The following is a 25,550-nucleotide window of genomic DNA, read 5'->3' as shown; positions in this document are numbered from 1 at the left end:
CTAAAATATGCCTTCATTCCTTCCTCTTCTTTTGAATTACATCTTTATAAATTATTAGCTTAATCTTCAGAGTTTTATAATCATTGCTTTATGCTGTTTTTTAGTCAAATATGAGAAGAAATTAATTACAAACAAAAATACATATATAATCTTTTACATTTACTTATGTAGTTAACTTTACTGACGCTCTTTATTTCTATGTGTAGAATTGAGTTACTGCCTTTTGATTCTGCCTGTGCAATTATAATTTTCTATTTCCTCACACTAAACTAGCTTGTCATCACCAAGTATTAATTAAGTTCTCTTAGAAGAGTGTTGAAGAATAAAGGTAAGTAGAAGAGACTGTAATAAAAATTGGGACAAGGAAGTGCTTTCAAAATTGGAAAGAACTTGGAAATGTTAAATTTAGTTTTAAATTAAAATGTCTGTTATAGTTCATCTCCAGTTCCTCACACAGTACCAGATACATAGAAGTTGCTTAATAAATATTTGCGGAATGAATTAATATGAGTCTACATGATGATTAAGATTAAAGTGTTGAATGAAATGAGGACTAGAACTGGAAAGATTGCTGATAGATGCATACAGGCCAAGCAATTGAAGAGTAAGCAGGTCTTAAAAAGAAGAGTTTTAGAGAAGACTGTAGAATTTCAAGACTGAGTTCTCTGAGTCACATTTTCAAAGAGAGATTTAATTAGATTATAGCAAAGCATAGAATAATTCTTTTAATGGGGCTTAAAGTTCTTGAGAAAGTCAGACTAGGACAAACATTTTGCTCACTAATAATGTTACACTTACTAATTCCAGAGTATGGAGTTGATTCCATGCATCTTCCTAATAATACGAGCAAACAGGACAGGCCTTCCATTTGATGGCTCCCTTGATTTAGCCTATGTGTGATTTAGCACACATAATGCCTTGGAACTCTGTATACAGACATTAACAGCTGGAAATTGAGAGTTGCTCCAGCAGAATTCTATATAATCACCCAATTGTGGTTAATTTAGTTTATTGTGGCTGCTAAAGTGAACTGAGCTGAACTTGCCATTTTCTATTCCAATATGTTTTGTAAATGTTTTTAGCTTCCCAGCCCAGGCATTTTACTGCAAATCTTCTGAATCATGCGGCTTAGATTCACCAGGACAATTCATCAAAGGAACTCAAAGAAATGTGGATTATTTCTGAACTTGTAGTATAATTTTGGACTTAATTTAGAGTTTGAGAAATGTAAAATTATAAGCTTACATAACAAAGTGGTAAATTGGTTTTGAGTACCTTCATTGTGCAAGTTACCATGTTAATGTTGGGGTACAATGATGAACAAGACAGACTCAGGTGCCCTCAAAGAGTTTTAAAGTTATGTCTATCTGTAAATAAATGAATAAGCAAATATGCGAATCTATGATATGTAACATTTCTCGTCTAAATCTAAAAAACATATTTCTATTTCTATAAGCTCATTAAACGCTTTTTCTCCTTCAAAAAAATTTTCAAATTCTATTTTTTCCTCTCAACTTCCTCACTGACTGGGCAATGGATTCTGCTTGTCCTCCTATATCTAAACTTTCTAAGTATTGGGTTGGTGCAAAAGTTATTGCAGTTTAAAAGGTTAAAAATAATTGCAAAAACCGTAATAACTTTTGCACCAAACCCATACTTTGTCATTATTTTACTCACTTTTTTCTTACAAAGTATTGATTAAGCAACTGACATGGGCTAAGCATGTACTAGTTGGAAGGATACAAGATGCTGGCAAGAGTGTACTGTCTTCAAGTTAGTAGAGGAGATAGACAAATAAAACGTCATTGTAATGTTATTTAAAAATGTATGAAAGAGATCTATTTAAGAAAGTAGTCACATACACCAATCTAACATATGCTTCTTATTTTAGAAATATAAGCAGAATTAGTTGAAAGGTTGAATAACAGCTTATATTGTTACAGTATTTTATTTAATAAACACTTATTATGCTCAAGGTACTTGAATGAATCTATCTAGTAACTGTAACAATGCTGTGTTGTAGATCTTTAAACCCCACTTTAAAGATGAAAGAGAGACAATTTAGACAGACATTTAAATAATTGAAAAAATTCATGTATCTATTAAGTTGTAGAGTTTGGGTTTAAACTCATACAGTTTGGACCTTGAATCTATGTTTTTTACTTCTCTGTACTATATAATTCCCTATTATTCACTCCCTAGCTTATAAGAAGATCCCCATTGCCCTTTGACTTGCAGGGTCTTCCTGTGATAAAAGGATGCCTCCCTTCTTCGTGGTCAAGCTTAACCACATGACTTGTTTTGACTAATGAAAAGTGAGGAGACATAACACTATGCCAGTTCAAAGCAGACATTTTAAGAGATATTACATATTTCTTCCAGCTGTATAACCCTTTCCCTCAGTCCCAGCATGGCATGTCCCAAGAAATGCTATTCCTTTAGACTGAGTTTTGGAGTGAGAGGACAAGTGGAGCACAGCCCGTCCTCACGACTGACATGGAAGACAAGTGAGACAAATTATTGACACAAGCCACATACTTTTTTTTTTTTTTAACAGCTGAATAACCTAGCAAAAACTGACCAGTATGATAATAGTCACCAAGAAGCAGGGTATAATACTAACAAACACCTGAAAAATACATGACACTGACTTCATGACCTGGTGAAGAGTGTTGAGGATATAATCATTAGGAATATCACTATTTATGTTTTGCAGTGGTACACATTTGTTATTTTAGTTAAAAGGATTGGGGAAAAGAATACTAATAAGGGTTGGTATTAGTCATATTTATTAAGTCATAAAAGAGATGACTTATTTGCAAAAATAGAGGAAAAGAAAAAAATTGGAATTATGAGACATATAGAATTGAAAACAGCAACTGTTGCTCATATCCAACCAGTAAAAGACGATCTTGAAAACCGCTTTGAATAACAAGGGTTGAAGAGGAACAAAATTAAGATTCATCCTCAGACAAAAACCAAAGGAAAGGTTTGTTAAATTATTTTAATGAATTAAAGTGGCCTAATAAATTCTTTCAATTGGATCAAATATGTCAGAGCAAATAGACTAAGGGCATGGCTTTCCACAAGACTGGAAATCTCAATGTACTGGCAATACGTTTAGAGAAAGAGAGATATACATCTTTAAGTAATGTGGCATTTTAATATACAGTTTACAAGATGCTGAGCTATTTCATGTGTACCTTTGTAAACCACTACATGTTTGTTGGTGATTCCCTACAAATCGTTATGGTTTAGCTTAAATATTACCTGCTCTGAATTAGATCCCCCTACACTAAGCCCTCCTCGGACTCCCTGTGCTTCTATTTGTTATGGTGATTTTTCGCTCGGCATCTGACTATTTGCCTCCTGTAGGCTATGAATTAATCAATGACTGACTGGAGCTTTTAGCTTTTACTCAGACATGTATGCAAAAAAAACATGATAAATATTTGATGAGTGAACAACTGAGTGAATGAATACATTCATTGACATAGTAAAATTATCTAACAAATTTCATTACTTTCAAATCAGCATTATCAATAGTTTCTCTAATTCTAAATTTTGCTTGATTCTTTTACTGTTCTAAAAAAATCTTTGAATTTGGAGATTTAACCCACAGAATAAAAATGTATTACATAAATCTCATAAAAAAATAATGTTCTTTACTTACAGTATCAGGAAACTTTAAAGGAATTTTTATTTGTTATTTCTCATAAAAAGTGAAATTTACAATATTAGTCCCAGACAAAAATTGTCAATTAATCACAGAGATTTGAAATTTACAGTTATTAAGGTCAGTTGACAAAATATATTCCTTAAATATATTATGTTGATTCAATCTACACTTAAATTTTGTTTTTAAGTACATCTCAAAGAAAACAAAAAAAAATTATTTGAAATACATACCTGTCGGCACCACAGTTTGCGAAATATTTGCAGATAGGCCAACACCATAAGACACAGTGGTGCCATGTATGTCACCAGAAAGAAACAGATATGATACATCTTGGGGTAAATTTCACCTGGAATGAAAGTGAAAACAATAAAATCTTATAATTCATAGATTCAAAGAAAACTGTAAGTGTTTTGCCTTCAGAGTACACATTTACTTTCTATATGATTTCATTGGCATGTATATACACAAAAGGGAAAAATAAGGCACAATATTATCTACTTACATTTACTCATATACATATATATAGATATGTGTGTGTATGTGTGTATATATATGTATGCGTATATATATGTGTTTGTGTATGGTCCGGCTAGGTCTTATTTTTGGGGAAACATAGTATATATACACACACACACACACACACACATGTGTGTGTGTGTGTGTGTGTGTGTGTATATAATACTAAATATGAAGGCTTAATTTCATTTAATGTACTCAGAGAGGAATAATAAGCCATTTCTTAAATTGTGCTGCCAGTCTATACAAAGAAGCGTTCATTTATCAAAGAGCCTTTCTTTTTGTATTGATTATATGTGGATAATTAATAAAAATTCCTTTGAATTATCCTATACTTGCACTTATAAGAAAGTACATGACTCAATTACAACCTAATTACTACTGCTTTTGATAAAACGGGAAGAAAATGTAAACTCAGTTGATTCCTTCTCATTAGAATATGTTTCCTGAGAAATGGGAAGCATTCCCAGTTGTACTTTCAAATGTGGAAAATATTCAGAAAAATAAATACAGCAAACATTCGATGATTCTTTTCGTTGACCTACTAGAATATATACAAAATTTCTCTTTAAGTATGTTGTGTATATATGTGTATATACGTATGTGCGCATGGCTAATTTCTTTTTTTATATATCTCACTTATTAGGTAAAAGCACCTCTAGGATTATAGTGATTTCTTATTTACCATTAAGTCTATGATACCTATCACAGATTAAGCATTTATAAAAGAGTCAATTAATAAATGAATACATGGCTTAACATTATTATTTTAGATTGCTCTAAAACATATCCATTACTGAATTTTTAAATGCTTTAAGAGATATTTTCCTTACCTGGAATTTTAATTTATTAAAGTGATCCCATTACTTTTATTTAAATGCGAAACTGAAAACAAAAAAAATATCTTACATGGATTCCATGAATATTACATTCAATAATTAAATATAATTCTAACTGAATGCTAACAAGGGTTTGTTTTCACTTCTAAAAATTACATAAGTTACTTTGACTTTGATTTTGACAATGGGTTCCATACTATCATTGAGGGATAATGCTATCACCTCCATGTATTTTATTCTTTTCATTATTTTAGAAAGAGCATCTAGACGCATGAAGAATTGGTTATGGGATCAAATGTGGTAAGGGCAATTTATAGGCAGGATTAACTAACAATAATTTTGATGATGACCAAACTAATGATAACATTTATTGAACAATAATTCATTTAATTCTTACTGAATATATTTTAAACATATCTACGAGTTGAATATCTTCCACTTTCTTGATTCCACAGCCTTATCTTCTGGAGTTAGTTGAGTTTAATATTCTCATTCTTCCTTCTAAAACTCTGTCTACTTTCTCTGATAGATGTTTTTCTCCACCATAATCTTCAGAGGGGACAACAGAACGCCTGTGTTGCTAGGTCTCAGAGACCAATTTGAGGTGTGACTTTTAGCTTGTTTGTGGCCCAAGACTCTCACACCTAGCTCATCAGTTTCTAACTTCCTTTCAAGTTTATCCTATCAAACAGGCTTGTTACATAAAAACTGATAGAAACCAAGCAGCCTGACTGGAGGAATAATAAACAGCCTTTCCCTTTGAAGTGCTACAGCCCTAGCAGCATTTGGTGAGCCAGATTCAAAGAAACTGGAGATTGACTTCAGCACTTTCCAGGGACCTGAGTGGCTTTGAACTTTTATTTGTTTTGAAGAAGGTGTCACATGAACCCACATAAAAATATACCTTTGAAGCTTACATACCTGTAAAGCCTTGATGTCTGCATTAGACTAAATTGAGTGAGTAGAGGAAGGTAGATTGATAAGTAATTTTTTTTTTAAAACTGCAGCTATGGATACCATCATGGTGATAACAGTTTGGTGTTTAAAACAGATGGGAAAGAAAACTCATTCAGCAGTCTGTATACTTATAAATAGTTGGAAAAATATGTAATTGGTTGGTAAGTGCATGTTATCATAATGAACACCCACCCAGAGAAAAATTGGCCAAGCAAAATCATACTTTCAGGCTACGATAGGCTGTTTCAATAAAGAGATTATTATAGATAATTGGGGAAACGGGATCATCTTAAATTCCTCATTTCATACTTAGCATCTGAGTTCATTGGAAACCTGGAAATACAATTGAAATTTTAAATTGTATGTGTTGTATGTGTTGAAACTATCTTTGAAGTCTCTCTGCACTTGATGAGCGATGTCTTTAGTACATTTAAAAACATTTATATATGTTTCACGTAGCTACATGAAATTTGTTGCACTTAAGGATTACCTAAATTAGAAAACAACATTTTGAATGATTGACACATATTAAAAATTGGTGTCTGGACTCAACTGATGAATAGGCATATCTGAATAAATTTTTGCACATATTCCAAACCAACAAATTAGGATCAAATGTGGATCTTTATTTAGGCTTTGAAATCAGAGATTAAAGAATAATATATATTAGACAAAACTTTATTAAAAAATAATATCATATATTAGACAGACAAATCTTAATTTCTTTCAGATGAGTTAAAGTCCATTATTGAGTCAACATGTTAATCTAATTATCTAAAAAAAAACTACCAACATTTTCTCCTTCGTGTTATACCTATCAGGGTCTTAATGGACAAGTAAGTGAAAATAATTTCCCAAATATTTAATTTGGATTATCTTTTCAAAGCTAATGGATTCATTAAAGTTTACTTGAATCTATAATTTAATATTGTCTGCCTAATAAATATTTTCAATAAATGTTCCTATTAATACACATACACACATATTTATATACTTTCAAAATCTCATAATAGGCCAGATGCCATCATCATTTCAAGAAATGATCCATTATGATTTTTTTCAGACCACTAAAGAACAATTTGGCAATAAAATCCAAGAGAGAGACTGTGAACTCCCGGTGTCCAGAACAATGTTTGACAAATAGTACACGTTCATTAATCATTGGATGAATGAATAGTTAGACAATTAAATCTTTGACTTAGTGCAAAAGAATGTTACTTTTCTTCCAATAGGATCCATCTGTAAAACTATGCATTTATAAACAGGGAATCAAGAGAGTATGGATATAATTCTAGAAGGATTTTTAAATTGTAGAAGCATGAATTGAGTGACTAAAGCAAACAATGAACATATACAAAGACATATTTTAATATCATTAAAATAAATATTCATACATTTTATTTCTGTTTGAGTGCCGAATGTGCCTGCCAAAATTATGGTTTGTGGTCTATTTGTATTTTTTAACAAGCCATAGGCAATGATGAATACAATGAGTTGCAGACGTAATTTATCCATAAAATATTACATCTTTCTGGTAATATTTTCAGTAAAACAGAGTTCTCAGTTATTTTATACCATGAGTGAGACAGCATTTACAAGACTTTCCCACATGTAATATGATAGATATGAATCAAGTGACCACATTGTTTACTGATTCTTTCTATAGTGTAATGTTGGTTGTAAGACAATTATGATATCACTGTCTGCTTTTATAACTATGTTACTGAATTAGGTCAAAGAGAAGAAACAGTTCATAAATCAATCTCAAAAAGAAGATATTTCACAACAAATTTTTAATAATCGGGCTAAATGGTATTCAGACTTTAAAGATGTTTGAACTTTAGAGAGCTGATATTGTAAGATATATTTTCTTATGATGTGTTTCAGTTGTGACTATCACACGTGTCCGAGTTTTAACACTTTATGTTGAACATGAACTTATAAATAGCCTAAATTAACCAAAGCTTATGCTATGCAAAATTATTATAATAAACTAAATATCTAATAAGCAAAATAAGAACGTGCTTTGAATTCTTTTATATTCTTCTTGAAAACATTAAGTGATTAACAATTCCACTCAATATTTGAAAACTGATTTCATAGATTTTATTGTTTGATTTTAAAGACGATCAAATTCAATTTGGTATCGCTTACTTTTAGCTTTTGTAATAACTTTAAGTAATTATGGGCTAATATAAAAACACTTGTAAATAGTTTTACTAAGTGATTTCTGAAGGCTGAGTTTAGATTTTAAGTTATTCAATAACAACTGCTTTTGGGGGGGAAATGTTCCTGCTAGAGGTAGATAACAAAAATGTTCAAGGTTGAAATCATTTTTATATATTTATTGCTCAAAGGTACTTAGAAAACGATGTGGCTATTTACTTAATCATAATAACTAACAAAATTCCCTATGTTTTCAAAGTTTTTCTTAATGGGAATTAATGCTACTTGATTATTCAGGGAAACATTTGGAACTCTAATATAAATGTTGGCTTGTGGGCCATCACGTACTTACCGCCCCAGTGCTCATCGCACACTGTAAAGAGGGTGGTTTTATTGGCTAAGCCAGGGAGCATGGTACTGCACTCCATGACAATGGCCTGAGGAATCATTATAATGCAGGAGACAATCCAGATGATGACGATGCTGTTCCGGGCTCGTTTGGCGGTGCTCTTGAACATCAAAGGGTGACAGATTGCGTACCAGCGATCCAAGGCAATGCAGCTCAGTGTGAGGACAGACACAGACACTGACACCGTCTGGAGAAACAAGGGCATAGTGAAAGAGACGCACCAGCGGTTCAATGGGGCACTCTTAATATTTTTTACCTGATTAGAAAAGCAGTCAGAACAAATAACCATTTTCGAAGTTGCCAAACAACATTTCATGCAGTGCTTTCTATTGAAAACAAACTTTGCCAAAAATAATATTAAAATGTTAAGGAAAAAAAACCCATTTCTCATTAAACATGAAAAAGATGCTCTGAAAACATTGTAACCTTTTATGCAAATGTTTTAATTTATAATATGGTATTCTTTGAAGAATTACTATCATTATTTTGTACTAAAACTTTTCCACTGATAAGGAAATCATATCCTCAAAGGGAAAAAAATAAAACACATACCTGTGCATAGTCTGAACTTGAAAACTCTCTTTCATTTAGAGAAAATAATGTGACACATCATTTTAAAAAAATGATGTGGGCATTTGATTGCAATTGCGTTTAATTACCATTTTTGAATTATGGATATCTCGTTTCATGTTTTCAAATAACAAAGGCCATTTGTACATCAATTCATTTCTAACATGTTACACACAAAGAAAGGCATGAGATATTTTAAAAGAGAGTTCTGTGTGTCAATCTCCTAATCGTAGTTTGCGCAGAGCAGTTATAAGCAACTTGCTTCTAAAATGCCAATAGGCTTATCTAGTCCAGATTTCTACATAACTAATAACACCACAAATGATACTTAAACTTGAAAGTTTAAGGAAATAGTAAGGAAACATGTTAAGCATGCCTATACCCACATGATCTTATAATATAAATTAAATATAATGTATACAATTATATTTAATGTAGTTTCCTGTACTGGATGAACCATTGCTTCTGAAACCCCTCTCAAAATTCCTTCTTTAAAACGAAGCCTCATTCTATTTTCTATTATTTTTTTATTACAAATTTTTATTTATTTTTTTCTCAGTACTTCTAATACAATTATTTTGTTTATTGATTTATTCTCTGTCTTCTCTTTTGAAACAAATCTCTATGGCAGGAGGAATTGCTATTATATTTTTCCCCATAACCGTGTCCCCAATCTGGCACAGTGTTTTCTGTGTTTAATAAATATATTTTTTTTAAATTAATGAATAGTTGCAAACCTCCATGTAAGGTAATAGATGCAGTCCAGTCATTCTTCTCTTTTTTCTTTCCTAGTTGTATCGCTCCATTGTTGTATTGTATGTAGAAGGAAAGGTATCTCTGTTTCTTCCATCAGGACCTTCCTTACCGATGCACTGACTATTGGTGATGATGAGTGAAAGGGACCGGAGAGCCCACACAGAACAGGAGAAAAGGCTCTGGGTTAAGCATCAGGATGACCCATCTATTCTCACTCTCCTGCCAGCTACGTATGCAGTGTTAGGTCACCCACTTTACAGCTTTTGGCCTAATGTGTACGTGTTGTCATTTTTTTCTGTTAAGTGAGCGAAATTGACAGGATAAGATTCTTGCCACTCTGATTGTTTTCATTCTCTCTGGAAAGGCGGCAGAGTATAGTTGGAATCAATTATGCAACCAAGTTTCCTGGGCATGAATCCCATCTCACTTGATAAATGTGACCTTGGGTAAGTTACTTAGCCTCTCTATGCCTCAGTCTTCCCATCTGTAAAGTGCATGATAATAGTACCCAACCATGGAATTGTAGGGAGAGTCGGTTAAGATGTGAAATGCCTAGACCTGTGCTAGCATATAAATGCTGTGTGTTTATTACTTACTGTGATTATGGCAATAATAATGATGATTGTACGATTAGTTTTTTCTTCCATTCTCAAGCGTGGAGTTCTAGCTTTTAATTGGAACAGACCACTTTTCCGTGAAGACTAGTCATAGAAATTACAAGTAAAGGCTTAAACTATGTTGAATTCTTGGAATTAAATTTCATTTTCACTATAATCTTAAAGGGCTGAACTCTATCAGAGGAGGCTTAGATTGGAGGACACCTGGGAATTCCCTGGTGCTACCTTAGAGTGCATTCAAGTCTCTTTCCCAAAACAATCCTCTTCTCTTCTCAACCTCCATTTCTTCCCTGTAAATATGCCAAGCACCCAGTGCCCCCCAGTACTCTTGCTATTTGGGAATAGAATTATGACAGTCTAGATCTGCACAGTTGAGGGGTTAGGGCTATATTTATCCAACTGAGAAATTAGAAGTGTAAAATGTTCAACAAGGATTAGTGATTTATTATCCCGGGATTCTAATCAATGTGGGTGAATACGATAGAGGTAGCATGGTTCAAACTACAAAGTGCAATGCCTCCTCTGTTACGTGCCGATGGGAGAGAATATGCTGCTATGGTTAATCTAACAGTAGAATCCACTAAATGGACCCTTGCCAATCAATGATTTAATCATTACTGTACTGCTACATATTTGCTGATGTATAACACACACTAGCTTCCAATTTCCAAGGTTTTCTTGGGGGAGATATAACATTGCATCTTATCCTAAGGGATTATAAATGAATTTTGTTGCTGCACTTTTGGGTGCATCTTTCACTTAGATTTTGATATTAGCTTAAATCAACCTGATAGTTAATAACTTGAGAAATGTATCTACTGGGTATTATAAATGTTGTGAATGAGAAGAAGTGAGATGATGTGAATTTCTGCTGTCAGATGCTTGATCTTTCATCTATGGGCACCCTGTGGCCAGGGTCATGTTTAGAGACTTCCTTTGGTAGAGAACTAGTCTATTGTATGTGTACATATAGATATGACAGAAGGACCTCAGAGATCCATGACAAGTAGAAACAGAAACTGTGCCATATCACAGATTTGGATGACAGGCTTTAATTGATTGCAAGATAATAACGTGTGACTAAGAGAGTGAGGGAGCCTGTCTGACCACTCAGCACCTACCACCTACATCTCAGTTGGCTTTTGTTCTTCTTTTCCTGGAATTTCATGTGCAGAGCCTTTTTTGCAGTTAAAAAAAAAATCACTCTGAAAAGTAGGCAACTGCTCTTGTAAGTGTGAGAAGAAAAATGAAACATAATTTTCCAAGAAATTGATGGTAATTATTCAGCAAATAACTCAATAAATGTTAATGGTCATGGATTTGTAGAATTATTAAAGAAATAAAAGTGTCATTTTAATTATTCATATAAAATTTGTTAAATTTGTGGGACTTCTAAGATTTTTGAACATTTGCCAAAGTACTATATCACTCATAAATCTAAAGGTTGTATTGTATTATATTTAGAAGAAAAAGAACCTATAAATCATAGAAAATTAGCAAATGTCCACAGAATTTTATAAAATTTTTTTTTCAATTACAGTTGACATACAATATTATGTTAGTTTCAGAGGTATAACATAGTGATTAGACATTATATAATGTGCAAGGTGATCACCCTGATAAATCTAGTACCCGCCTGACACCATACATAGTTATTACAATATTATTGATTATATTCCTTATGATATACTTTACATCCCCATGACTATTTTGTAACTACCAATTAGTACTTCTTAATCCCTTCACCTTTGTCACTCACCCTCTCAGCTCCAATTCCATCTGGCAACCATCAAACAATTCTCTATACCTATGAGTTTAGTTCTGTTTTGTTTGTTCATTTATCTTGTTCTTTAGATTCCACATATAAGTAAAACCATGTGATATTTGTCTTTCTCTGTCTGACTTACTCCACTCAGCATAATACCATTTAGGTCCATCCATCGTGATGCAGATGGCAAGATTTTAGTCTTTTTATGGCTGAGTAATATTCCATTGTATGTGAGTATGTGTACCTCCTCTTCTTTATCCATTCATCCATTGATGGACACCCAGGTTGTCTCTATATCTTGGCTATTGTAAATAATGCTGTAGTGAACATATGGATGAACATGTCCCTTTGAAGTAGTGTTTTGGGTTTATTTAGATAAATACCCAGAAGTGGGATTCCTTCTTTGTCTCTTATAATAGCCTTTGTTTTAAAGTCTATTTTGTCTGGTATAAGTATTGCTACCCCAGTTTTTTTTTTCATTTCCATTTTCATAAAATATCTTTTTCCATCCCTTTATTTTCAGTGTGTGTGTCTTTCCATCTGAAGTGAGTCTTTTGTAAGCAGCATATGTAAAGATCTTGTTTTCTTACTCATTCAGCCAACCTATATCTTTTGATTGGAGCATTTAATCCATTTACATTTAAAGCAATTGTTGATAGATATGTAGTCCTTGCCATTTTATTATTCATAGTTTTGATCTTTTTCTTTTCTTTTTCTTAAAGAAATCTCTTTAACATTTCTTGTAATACTAGTTTGGTGGTGAACTCCTTTTGCCTTTTCTTGTTTGGGAAGATTTTATCTGACCTTTGATTCTAAATGATAGCTTTGCTGGGTAGAGTAATCTTGGTTGTAGATCTTTGTTTATCATCACTTTGAATATGTCATGCCAATCCCTCTGGCCTGCAAAGTTTCTGTTAAGAAATCAGCTGGCAGTCTTATGGAAGTTCCCTTGTAGGTAACTAACTGGTTTTCTCTTCCTGCTTTTAAGATTCTCTTTCTGTCATTAAGCTTTGGCATTTTAATTATGATGTGTCTTGGTGTGGGCCTCTTTGAGTTCAACTCGTTTTGGACTCTCTGTACTTCCTGGGCTTGTATGTTTATTTCCTTTTCATCATTATTTGTTAGGAAAGATTTCCATCATTATTTGTTCAAATATGTTTTCAATTCTTTGATCTCTTCTGTCTCTTTCTGGTACCCCATGTGATGTGAATGTTGATATGCTTGATGTTGCGCCAGAAGCCCCTTAAACTCTCCTAAATTTTTTTAGTTCTTTTTGCTTTTCTGACTGGGTGTTTTCTGCTAACTTATCTTCCAAATCACTGATTTGATCCTCTGCATCATTTAATCTACTGTTGATTCCTTCTAATGTATTCTTTATTTCAGTTATTGTATTCTTCATTTCTGACTTTTTTTTATGCTTTCTATCTCCATTTTTATGTTTCCTATCTCTTTGTTGAAGTTCTCACTGAGATCATTGAGCACCCTTATAACCATTGTTTGGAACTCTGCATCTGGTAGATTGCTTGTCTCCATTTTATTTAGTTATTTTTCTGTAGCTTTGTTCTGTTCTTTAATTTGGGACATGTTTCTTTGTCTCCCAATTTTGGATGCCTCCCTACGCTTGTCTCTATGTATTAGGTAGGGCTGCTACACCTCCCAGTTATAATAGAGTGGCCTTATGTAGTAAGTGTCCTGTGCAGCCCTGTGGCACAGTTTCCCTGGTCATGTGAGCTGGGTACTCCAGGTGTATCTCTTGTGTGGGTTGTGTGTGCCCTCCTGTTGTAGTTGAGTGTTGGTTGCTGCTTACACATCAATGGGAGGGATTGACCATCAGGCTGATTGGTTGTAAAACATATGGAATGCTTCAGAATGTGCATGTTTTCCTTGCACCGGGGCCATGCTAATCTTCTCTGTATGGTTCCAATTTTAGCATATGTGCACCCAAACAATCTTAAGTGCCACCAAAATTTGGCTGGGCATTTTATAATATGTTTCTAAATATTCAGTAGGACATAAGTATCATATACAGGGAAAAAGCCATCAGTTTCAAAATAATACAATTAAGGAAAAAACTACTTTAGTTTAAGAATGGCTTGTTGACCATTTGTACTATTTATTCTTTTTGGGAAAAGTCTATGGAAAATAAATATTGTGAGAATTGGAGATACTAGTTTTACTAGTGTGCCAATATTTTTGTGCATTTACAACTGTCTATCAAGAAGTAATATTGAATGAGGTAATAAATGGACCTAGTCTTTTCCATCTGACTTAGATCTTATGGTTACTCAATAGTTTTCTCCTTGGCCTATGGAGAAGAGTATCAACTGAGGAGTTGATGAGACTGGACCCTGTTTATAGAGAAGCAGAATCTATCAGGAGGTAAAGATGTTCCTTTAACTGTAGAACCTGGTCAGTTGTACTATGTGAAAAAATAGTGCCAATAACTTTAAAAGAGACCAATATCCTACAGCACTCACTGTTTCACACTGCTTTCAGTCTGTCATCGAGTGTTCATAGGAGAATCTGGAATATTTTGTCTGTATAAAGTTATCACTGTGCATTAGAGCAGGACTGCACCAACCTCAAAATGATACATCCCTCCATCACTCATTCTCCACCAGGGAATCTTCTGTTTCATAGAAAGAGCATGAAATAGTCTCTCAGCAAAGAGAATTCTAAGCAACTAAAGCCATCTTGAAACTTAAGAGGATTCCTCAAATTTCGCTCTGGTTGGTTACTGGGACCAAGAGCAATGCAAAGGTTGTTGGAAGTACCACGGGGATAGTGAACTATTAAGACTTTTCTGCTGTTATGATTTCCTCAGGGTTTCCATGCAATACCATAAGACCCATTTGTTACAGATTTTTTTTTTTAAATGAGGATATTTTTTTTCTGTTGCCAATGTACTCTTTCTCTCAAAAAAAACATGCTAGTTTATTTTTGTAACCCATTCATGGTTTTCAGCCAAATGGAACAAGCTAATCTCATAGTTAAGCTTAATGTTTATAATGAAGCTTATAACTTCCATGGCATTTCCCACTTAAATATTCTATCAATAATGTCTGACATAAAAAAAAAATCATCATTTCTTTGTATAAGAGGTCTATTGAAGAACTAATGGGTCATTGAAGAACTAATCCCTGTAACATTTCAGATCCAAAAGACTAATTAATATAATTTGTATTAATGGGCTATTTGTGGTCTTCCTCAACTTTTGTTTTTATTAAGATTTTATTTTTTTGGAATAATTTTAAGATGACATCAAAACTTAGAAGAAAGTACAGAGATTTCCAATATATCCCTTGCCCCCACTATGCATAGCCTCCCATATTATCATCACCCCCCACCAGAGTGGTGTATGTTACAAGTGATGAACTTACATTGCCATATCACAATCACTCAAAGCCCACAGTTTACCTTATCGTTTACTCTCAGTGTACATTCTCTGGGTTTGAACAAATGTATAACACGGATCTACCACTATATATTATTGTTATACTGCTTTAAAAAACCTCTCTGCTCTGTCTATTCATCCTTCCCAATCCTTGGCAACCCCTGATCTTTTTACTATCTCCATAGTTTTGCCTTTTCCAGCATATCATATTATTGGAATCATACACTATGTAGTCTACTCAGATTGGCTTTTTTCCCTTAGTACTAATAAGCATTTAAGGTTTCTCCTTGTCATTTCATGGCTTGATAGTTCATTTCTTTTATATTTCATTTTAAATTATTTATTTATTTATTTTTATTAAATTTATTGGGGCAACATTGGTTAATAAAAGTATATAGGTTTCAAGTGTACAATTCTACAATACATCATCTGTCCATAGCATTGTGTTTTCACCACCCAAAGTCAAATCTCCTTCTGTCACCATATATTGGAACTTCTTTACCCTCTTCTACCTCCCTGCTCCCCCCTTACCCTCTGGTAACCATTAAACTGTTGTCTGTGTCTATGAGTTTTTGTGTGTTTTTTTGTCTTGTTCATTTGTTGCTTTCAGCTCATTTATTTTTCAGTGCTGAATGACATCCTGTTTTCTGGATGTACCACAGTTTATTTCTCCATTCATCTAGTGAATGACATCTTGATTGTTTCCAAGTTTTGGTAAATATGAATAAAGCTGGTATACACACTAGCTTGGTAACTTTTTTTTTTCAAAGATTTTAGAGCTATCGGAATATCAATCAGAAAATTACTCTCTGAAAGTATTTGTTCTTAAGTTCCTGTAGGGCAATTAGTTATAGGAAATTTTCTTTCACTACTGCTCAATAAAACATCTAATGATGATGATGACTGATATTTATTGAGAACATTATTATGGTTTTATAAGATCATCTTCCAGAGGGTAATCACTATGCCAAGTGATTTATATAAATTATGCAAGTACACTAACAATAACCATAGGTAATAGCTTTAATTAAAATTATTATCCTTTTAAAATAGGTGAATCACAAAGAACTTATGTATTTGGCTCAATAGCATACAATGTAGTGAGTGGCAGAACAGAGATTCTAAACCTAGTAGTTTGATTCAGAACCTACACTAAAACCTGTTCACTATACTGCTTTGATCACATAGTTCTTAATTTCTCAGTATGAAATGAAACCACTTCTAAAAACAGATAATCCTCAAGTATTTGTTCTGGGAGTGGCTCAGTCATTACTTTGTTCCAGTTGCTTATTTTATAATCAGAAAATTAGAGATCAAAAAAGTTAAAATTTTATGCTGCATTTAATAATGACTTGAGGATTCTGTTGCTTTATTGTTACCCAGAGCTTAACTTGTTTACCCAGAAAGTCTCAAGTACTATTTTCCTTAAGTTTGCCAACTCCTTGGGCAAGTATATTTCTTTCTTAACTCACTAGTTAACTTAAGAGAGCACCGTGACTATACATGAAAATGCTTTTTCAGTTGCTTCTGTGTTTGAACCCCACAAAATGTCAAAAACAATTACCTGTAAATAAGGAATCACTTTACAGAGGGACTGTCCAAAGAACCATGTCTCAGTGATGTCCACAACCAGAGTGGCTGGAAGGCAGGTGATGGTCACGAGCACGTCAGCCAGAGAAAGGTTAACTATGAAGTAGTTGGTTACTGTCCTCATGTGGTGGTTCTTCCACACTGCCACACAAACTAAATTGGAAAGAAAAAGGAATAGTAACTGTTGTGGACCAAATGTTTGTGTCCTCCCCACATTCATAAGTTGATGTCCTAATCCTCAATGTGACTGTATGAGGAGGTGGGCCTTTGGAAGGTGATTAGGCCATAAGGGTAGAACTTTCATGAGTCAGATTAATGTCCTTATAAAAGGGACCCCATAAAGATCCATTGCTCCTGCCACCATGTGAGGACACAGCAAAAAATCTGCTGTCTATGAACTAGGAAGTGGGCCCTCACCAGATATTGGATCTGCCAGCACCGTTATCTTGGACTTCTTAGCCTCCAGAACTGTGAGAATACATTTCTGTTGTTTGTAAGCCACCCAGGTTATGGTATTTTTTTTAATAGTAGACCAAACAGACTAAGACAGTAACTAAACAAAGAAAATAGGTACTGATGAAGAAACACTATCGAGCTAATTAATATTCCTACAAAGTCCACAAGTAAATATTGAGAAGGAAAGATAATTTAAGGCTAGGCTGTGTTTTCATTGAATTGGTCAATCTGTGTGAATGCATGCTTAAAATCAGTTTGTTTACCTTGTAAACATTTCTCAATGGATCATAAAGCTGTGTTTACGTTTACTTGATTTTGAATGGTTCTTTGCAGAAGTTAAAGAATAACTGTTTGTTCTTCTTTCTGTTCCCTCAGTGCTCAGCATGTAGTAGATACTCAAAAAATATTTACTGAATTGAGATGAATTAGTAGCTAGCTATTTTCAGTGAACTGTAGTGTCTGCCTCATCCATGACATTTACCCTTATCTGCTCCCAAACTCTGCATTTGGGACTTTAATAAATGAAGAGGCTTAAGAGACAAACATCAACAATTATTCAGCTCCTATTATTGCCAAATACTGAGCTAGATGGTTCATATACTCAGGTCATTTACTTTTGATAACGATCCCAAGGGAAGATGTCATTGCCAACATTTTACACGTGAGGTAATTGAGACACAGAAAATTCATGGAACTTGTCTAAGTTCCATGGACAGATGGCTCACAAAGCACAGAACAACTGGGATTAAACACCAAGTGAAGAGTCAGTTGACTTCTTCTGTGAAAATGAAGGAGTTATAATAAAGTACATATAAATTCTAGAAACTCAATGCTCCTTTCTATTATTCCCAATGGCCTCTAAACATCACCTTAAATCAAACATACTTTTCAGTACTTTTATAGTTGGGCCTTCTTCATTATCTTTCAGTATATCCTTATGTTTAAAAGCTGAGCTATATCATTGAGTTGCTCTTTATAGAAACAGCATTCAGTGCTGGTCTCTCTGCCCTCTCTCTGTCTGGTATATCCAAAGATTCCATAATCACTGGCTTCAGAATTATATAGGTATAAGCACTACTACCACATTTACTGATGTTTTGCTTCACTGAAAGTTACTGTGAATATGCCTGGAGTATCATTAATCTGTCAGAGCTGTCTCCTATGCACTCAAATGATGTAGTGATTAGTAACCCTACACAATGAAGAAATAAAAGCACATTTTGTTAAACTTAAATCACTGAATGAGGATTTATTTTTGACAATTATGCATCATTTATTAAGAGTATCATATACTGAAAAATACTTTTACTAACTCCTGAAGCTGAAATTACCCTTCAGTCACCAGCAGATGCTAATTTAATAAAATAACTGTATTTCTGAAGATTTAATTTTGAAAAACTTCATATCTTCCTCTAAATCCAGTACCTTAGTACCCAAAATCTCAGGTGAAGTTTATTAAACTATAGTTTTTATTATCTGAAAATGCTGCTGTTGAATGATTTATTTCTCAGAAACACTTGAAACACACACCCACACACACATGCAAGCACGCTTGTGCACAAACCCATCCTAGCAGTTGACTAACACACCATCACAGCTCGTTATGAGAAAATTTACAAAAGCATCATGCTGCTGGTACTTGGTCAATAAATGGTCCAAATGATGCAATTTTGAATCTACAAAAGAAAACAAGACCAAAAAATATAACAAGTTCTAGTTTGTCTCCCAATTCTCCATACTTTGGAAGTGAGAAATGGCAGTGATGGAAAGACAATGTTAATGCATTATGTCTCACCAATATGAAAGCAAGTATATTTTCAACCAACACTACTATACGACCTACTATGTGCCATACCCTGTTCTGAGCAATTTACGTTATTAAGTATCTTAATCCTCATAATAATACAATGAAGTGATTACTATTAATATCCCGGTTTAGCAGGTGGGAAGCCAAGGCCAAAGAAGCAATGAAATCTGTCAAAGGTCTAATAGCTAGTTAAGTGCTAGAGCTTAGATTTAAATCTTATCCAGCATGCTATGTGATTATATTGTGTCCTTTATTGAAGCAGAGGTGAAAATGAAGCTGCCAATGTCTATTTGACAGGACCTTAACAGGTTCATAGAATTTTGGAGATGGAGATCATTCAGTCTAACTTGCCATTTGATATATAAAGCACCTCTGTAAAATCCCCTTCCATCCACTTGAACAATTTCAATAGTAGGGAATTCATGACTTGCTAAAATCCCTGAGTTCATTTTGTGGTGGCTTTAAGTACTAGAAGGTTTTATTCATTGAGTTGATACCTGCTTCCCTTTCATTTCTGCTTAGGGGTTTTTAATTCTTCCCAGGAAGCAAAGAAATAAGCCTTACCTATTTCTCCACATTGTACCTATATTAGTTTCCTAGAGATGCTGTAAGAGAGTACAACAAAATGGGTATCTTAAAACAATATACATTGATTGCCTCACAGCTCTGGAGACTAGAAATCTAAAATCAAGGAGTCACTAGGTCCATGCTCCCTCTGAAACCTGTAGAGATACTGTTCCTCGACTCTTCCCTGCCTCTGATTGTTTGCTGGCAATCTTTGGCATTCCTTGGCATGCAGCTGCAATACTCCAATCAATCTACCTTCTTCATCATAATATGGTGTCCTTCTGTGTCTCTCTCTTCACGTAGCTGTCTTCTTTTAAGAACCCCAGTCCTATTGGATTAGGCACCCACTCTACTCTAATATGACTTCTTCTTAACTACTTATATGTACAATGATCCTATTTTCAATTGAAGTCACTTCTGAGGTATGGGTTGGCATACTTCAACATCTTCTTTTGGGGAGGGACACAATTCAACCCATAACAGTCTGCCCTCTGGTCCCTAAAAATTCATGTTTTCCCATATGCAAAATACATTCATTCCATTTCAACAGTCCCCAAATTCTTAACCCATTCCAGCATTAACTCTAAATACAAAGTTTCATCTAAACATCATCTAAATCAAGAATAGGTGAGATTTGGGGTAGGATCCTACCCAGGGCAAAATTCCTCCTCATTTATTGTCCAGTGATACCTAGAATACAAGTTAACTATCTCCAAAATACAATAGTGGGACAAGCATATGGTATACGTTCCCATTGTAAAAGTGAGAAATTGGAAAGAAAAAGGGGTCACTGGTCTAAAGCAAGTTTGCAAGTCTGCAGGGCAAATCCCACTAGGTTTTAAAGCTTAAGAATAATTGTCTGTGGCTTGGTGCTCTGTTCTTCTGGCCAAGCCAGGTGATGGCCACAACTCCTCAGCCGTGAGTGGTGCCCTGCCCTCTGGAAACTGTAGGGAAATCCTTCTATGACTCTTCCTAACTTCTGGTGGTTTGCCAGAAATCTTTGGTATTCTTTGGCTTGCAGTTGCATAATGCGAATCTCTGCCTTCATCATCACATGATGTTCTATGTTTTTATCTTCACATAGCCATCTTCTTAGAAAGGTACTACTCCTATTGGATTAGAGGTTCACCCTACTCCAGTACAACTTCATCTTGACTAATTATACTTGCAATGGCCTAACTTACAAATAAGGTCAACATTCTGAGGTACTGAGGGTTAGGACTTCATCATATCTTTTCGCAGAAACACAATTCAATTCATAATGGTAGTCATTCAAATATTTAAAGGCCACAGCTATGACCATTCCCCAAGCCTTTGATTACTCAGGCTAAATATCTCTTGAACCCTCATGTTCAACTGCAGGGTTTTGCATCCCACATCACCCTGTTCCCTTTATTCTGTACACACAAGATTATCAGTAATGGCTTGAAATGAGTTACTATAACGGCAAACACATTTACAGGTGTGATCTAACCAGGGCAGCAAGCAACAGGATGATTGCTTTGGTCAATATCACTCTAGCCTGAGATCTTGTTAGCTTTCTTAACAGCCAGGTAATACTTTTTTGGGTCATATATGAAAATAGTTACTAAAAATTTGTTCTGTTGTGTAGATGTTTATTTACTTTTGAATCTTGGGGAGAAAATGACAAAACAAAATCTATAATAAACATTATTTGGACAATTGAAGAAATTTGAATCTGGACTGCATGTTAGATAATACTATTGCGCCATTTTAAAATATCTTAAGTCTGGTCTTCACATTATGTACATTCAAATATTAAAGACTATGGCCAGGCCTATTTCCCAAGACTTTGCTTCTCTGGGCTAAATACCACCAGACCCTTTCTATATAATAGCAGGATTGGCCCTTTCATCGCCCTAGTCTTCTTACTGTGAAAACGCTTCAGATTAACAGCAAATATCTCTACATTAGCTATCAAGAACTACACAAACATCTTCTAGGGGCCAGGTTCATATTTCCTAAATCTGTGTTGAACAAATATCCATTTGTTCATTCATTAATCCATTCAAAGTATTATAGGTACAAGGTGAACACCACCTTCTCTTGAAAGCACATTATATTTATGCAAAGTTAAATTTACCATCTTTTCCTAAATTCTCAGCTTGGCCTTCATAGTTCTCTGAAGTATAATATCCTTTCTTTTTCTCCCCAGTACATATGTTTGAAATCTCCTACCTCTGGAATTTTATTTCTATACCTACTGCAAATATCTGTTCAGATTATGGTAATTATTAGCGAGAGTACTGCAATAACCTCCTAATAGTTCACCTTCACCCTGCCTATCTTTACTCCTATCCACTTTATCCTTTGATATCATTCTCTCCAGTTACAATATCTCTTTCATTTCAACAGGAGCTCTCCTTTTCTTCTTCTTTAGGTACAAAATCCTCAGGTGGCCATTCTACCATTAAATTCTAGTTGAACTTTCTTTCCCTCTACATCTTGCAATGCTGCCCATGAAATCTCAGAGCTACAAGATAAGTTTGATATCTCACTTTATAGCAAACGTATTCTATGGCCAGGCCATTGTAAATGCCATAGCTTTGTTAGGAAATGAGCAAACTTCAACCCAGTTTTTCAAGTAACTAAATCCTACCTAAAAACACCCAAAACCAATCAAACATAGAAAAAAAGTTTACTTCACAAAATCTCTTTTAATTAGCCTAATACAACATGACCTCTTTCTTCTTTAAAAGCCTATCAGATGGTGTACCATTCCTGGTCAGGAGTCACATTCTAGAAGTATTATAGATTACTATGGGTATTTCTATATACATATTTTCTTATTTCCCTACTGGTACAAAAGCTTTCTTAAATTATTATTATTATTATTATTTTTATATCATGTTGACCTGGCCTTTCTCTTTTCCTTGCACTTCTTGTTTTGTATAGCTTTTCTCCTAACACAAACATGGCCTAGAACATATTTTGCAATAAATAAATATTCATGGCAGTGATTTGTTCATAAATTATAGTATATTTCTGCCATTGGTATGGTACATTTAACCATGAGCTTCTTTAAAAGGAGAGAGAGAATTTTGTTGCTTGTCAATAAATCTTTTTGTTCACAATTCTCCATATATTACGTTCTGATAAGCTTTGATAGGTCCCAAGACATGAATTTGATACTACTTTTGAAATCAATTATTTGAATGATCATGATACACCAATGTTAAAGTTCATTTGCAGTGAGTTTGTACTTGAAAGTCTGCCTTCATTAACCAAGGACAAGGGAGGATTAGGTGATCAATTGTTGATACCAGAAAGTAGGAATACAGTCAGTGAAACTCCAGCTCTTAGAAAGATTTTATTGAAATAGAGATTTCTGAGATTCAGAAGTGCCAAGAAGCTAAAAGTCTATTTATTCCTTTCTCTCTCACGCCTCATTTCATTGACTTTCTCTTCTATAAAAATCTAATGATATATATCTCCTGTCTTTTCTCTGTAGGACTGACAGAGAAAAGTGTCAAAGATATATGACACTTTTTACAAAGTTATATGTAAAAGTGGCTCAAGATATATGAAAACATCTGCAGGTTGTGATGCAAAGAGGGATTTTTGAAATAATATATAGATAGAGTCTTTATAAACAACCTTAGTTATTTTCCTGTTATTGTATAGGCCAAAGGTGAAACGACTTTCAAATGGGAAAACAAAATATGAGTTTGAAAACACCTTTGTCATTTTATTCTGCACTTTCAATAAACTGATTTTTGCTTTATATCTATCAATCCCACATATGGAAAAACTACTTTCTCTCTCAAATCAATACTTGTGCTTGGGAAATATTTAAACTAAGACTATAATATAAAGTATTAATTTGTTAGTGATATGACTTTATTAAAAACATGAAGTTGCATAGGTGAGATTGTATCTCTTATTAAACATACATGTAGGTCTTGAAATATCAACGAATAATTGCTTTCATGATTATGCATTGCACATGGTGTATTACTGAGCTTCTTCAAAGCATTCGTACTAAATATATCAATTTATTTTAAGCATTTTCAAATTTATTTAATTTTTGTCACATTAAAACATGGTATAGATGTTATGCTAAGGGAAATAAGCCAGATGCAAAAGGACAGTAATCGTATGGTTCCACTTATATCAAGAATTTAGTCAAATTCATTAAGATGAAAAGAAGAATGGTGGTTACCAGGGGTTGAAAGGAGGGGAAAATGGAGTATCATTTTCTAAGGGGATCAGAGTTTCAGTTTTACAAGATGAAAAAGGTTATGGAGATGTAAAATGGTGATGGTTGCCCAACAATGTCAATGTACACTTAAAACTAATTAAAATGGTGATTTTTAAGTTATATATATTTTATTGCATTTAAAATCAGTTTAAATTACAAAGGGGGCTATAAAATGGAAAATAGAATTTTGAACTATAATGATGTCCCTCAAAAATCTTAAACACAGAATGAAAATGCCTGAGAGCAATCATAATTATCCATTGTACAATTTTTTAAAATTCACAAACAGCTAAAGTAGTCCAACAAAACACATTTAAAAATATTGTAGTTCCACAATATTAATGGCAGTGTTAAAGACAGTAATCACATAATTTTTATATACAGTTTTCATTATTTATAAAATCAAAATATAGTTTTTAGTAGGTTGTGCTATTTTAGTTTAGATATGTTAATGAAAGATTGTCCAGTTTTTTGGTGTTTTAAAAATTTAATTTGCAAATATATGCATACAGATATGTAATATATTTCCTTGACTGTTATTTATCATATTACACGTGTAAAATGATAAACATGTCGGGAAACAATTTGAGAGAAATACTGTAGTTCCACCCTTTGCCACAAAGTGTCAGTGAAAGCTTTTGAAACTGCTTGTCCTGTCACTTCAAGGATGAGTTCTACACTTTAATTATAATCACTATAATGTAGAAAGGAATATATTTGTTTCAAGTGGGATTTCCTAAACCAAAAAGTTTCTTTTTCAAAGGATAAAATGGCTAATATCTCAGTTAAATACAAACAAATGAATTAAGGTGAAATAAAAGAATTTTTCTCAATGCAAAACAACAACAAATAAAGCAATTGAATACACATGGAAAATAGCTTATAGCTTAAATTTAACTCCTGAAGGAAAACAGGTAGAAATGGAGTCATCCAGAATCATTACGGAATGTAGATTTTAGAAGCAGGAAAGTTGACTAGTAGTCATAAAAGGGTACTAAAATCTTCCCATGAAATCCTAAGTTTTTTTTTAAATCCTTTTTCTTACCTCTTTTGCACCCATCACTGTAGCATTGGCCCTCTTTTCCACTGTCAGTTTTGCCTCCTTCTCTTTCTGGGCCAAGATGCCAATATGCTGTGCTCAAGCCTATTCTCCACCTCCACACCTTGGCAAGGTTGTCTATAAATTTCTGACTGTACGCAGAACAACAGCAGGCAAATGTGCCACTTCTTGGTTTTT

At 33.8% G+C, this 25,550-nt stretch overlaps 1 protein-coding gene and 1 non-coding gene across 3 annotated transcripts in view; both read right to left on the bottom strand.

The window, feature by feature from the left end:
• The window catches only part of HCRTR2 (hypocretin receptor 2), a 94,860-nt gene that overhangs the window by 18,845 nt on the left and 50,465 nt on the right, over nt 1-25,550 (bottom strand). For both annotated transcript variants that reach the window (XM_033102636.1, XM_033102637.1), the window contains exons 2-4: nt 17,236-17,414; nt 8,510-8,753; nt 3,910-4,025 (exon numbers count right to left, since the gene is read on the bottom strand). In XM_033102636.1, coding sequence (XP_032958527.1) covers nt 3,910-4,025; nt 8,510-8,753; nt 17,236-17,414 — 539 coding nt within the window. The remainder of the gene's footprint in view (nt 1-3,909; nt 4,026-8,509; nt 8,754-17,235; nt 17,415-25,550) is intronic.
• Nucleotides 14,126-14,228, bottom strand: LOC117020958 (U6 spliceosomal RNA). The gene has a single exon (XR_004422782.1). It is a non-coding gene; the product is annotated as a U6 spliceosomal RNA (small nuclear RNA).

Source organism: Rhinolophus ferrumequinum, chromosome 3 (genome assembly GCF_004115265.2).
Source record: "Rhinolophus ferrumequinum isolate MPI-CBG mRhiFer1 chromosome 3, mRhiFer1_v1.p, whole genome shotgun sequence".
NCBI classification, from domain to species: Eukaryota; Metazoa; Chordata; class Mammalia; order Chiroptera; family Rhinolophidae; genus Rhinolophus; species Rhinolophus ferrumequinum.
The sequence above is the reverse complement of the archived record's forward strand: the minus strand, read 5'-3'. Positions and strand labels throughout refer to the sequence as shown.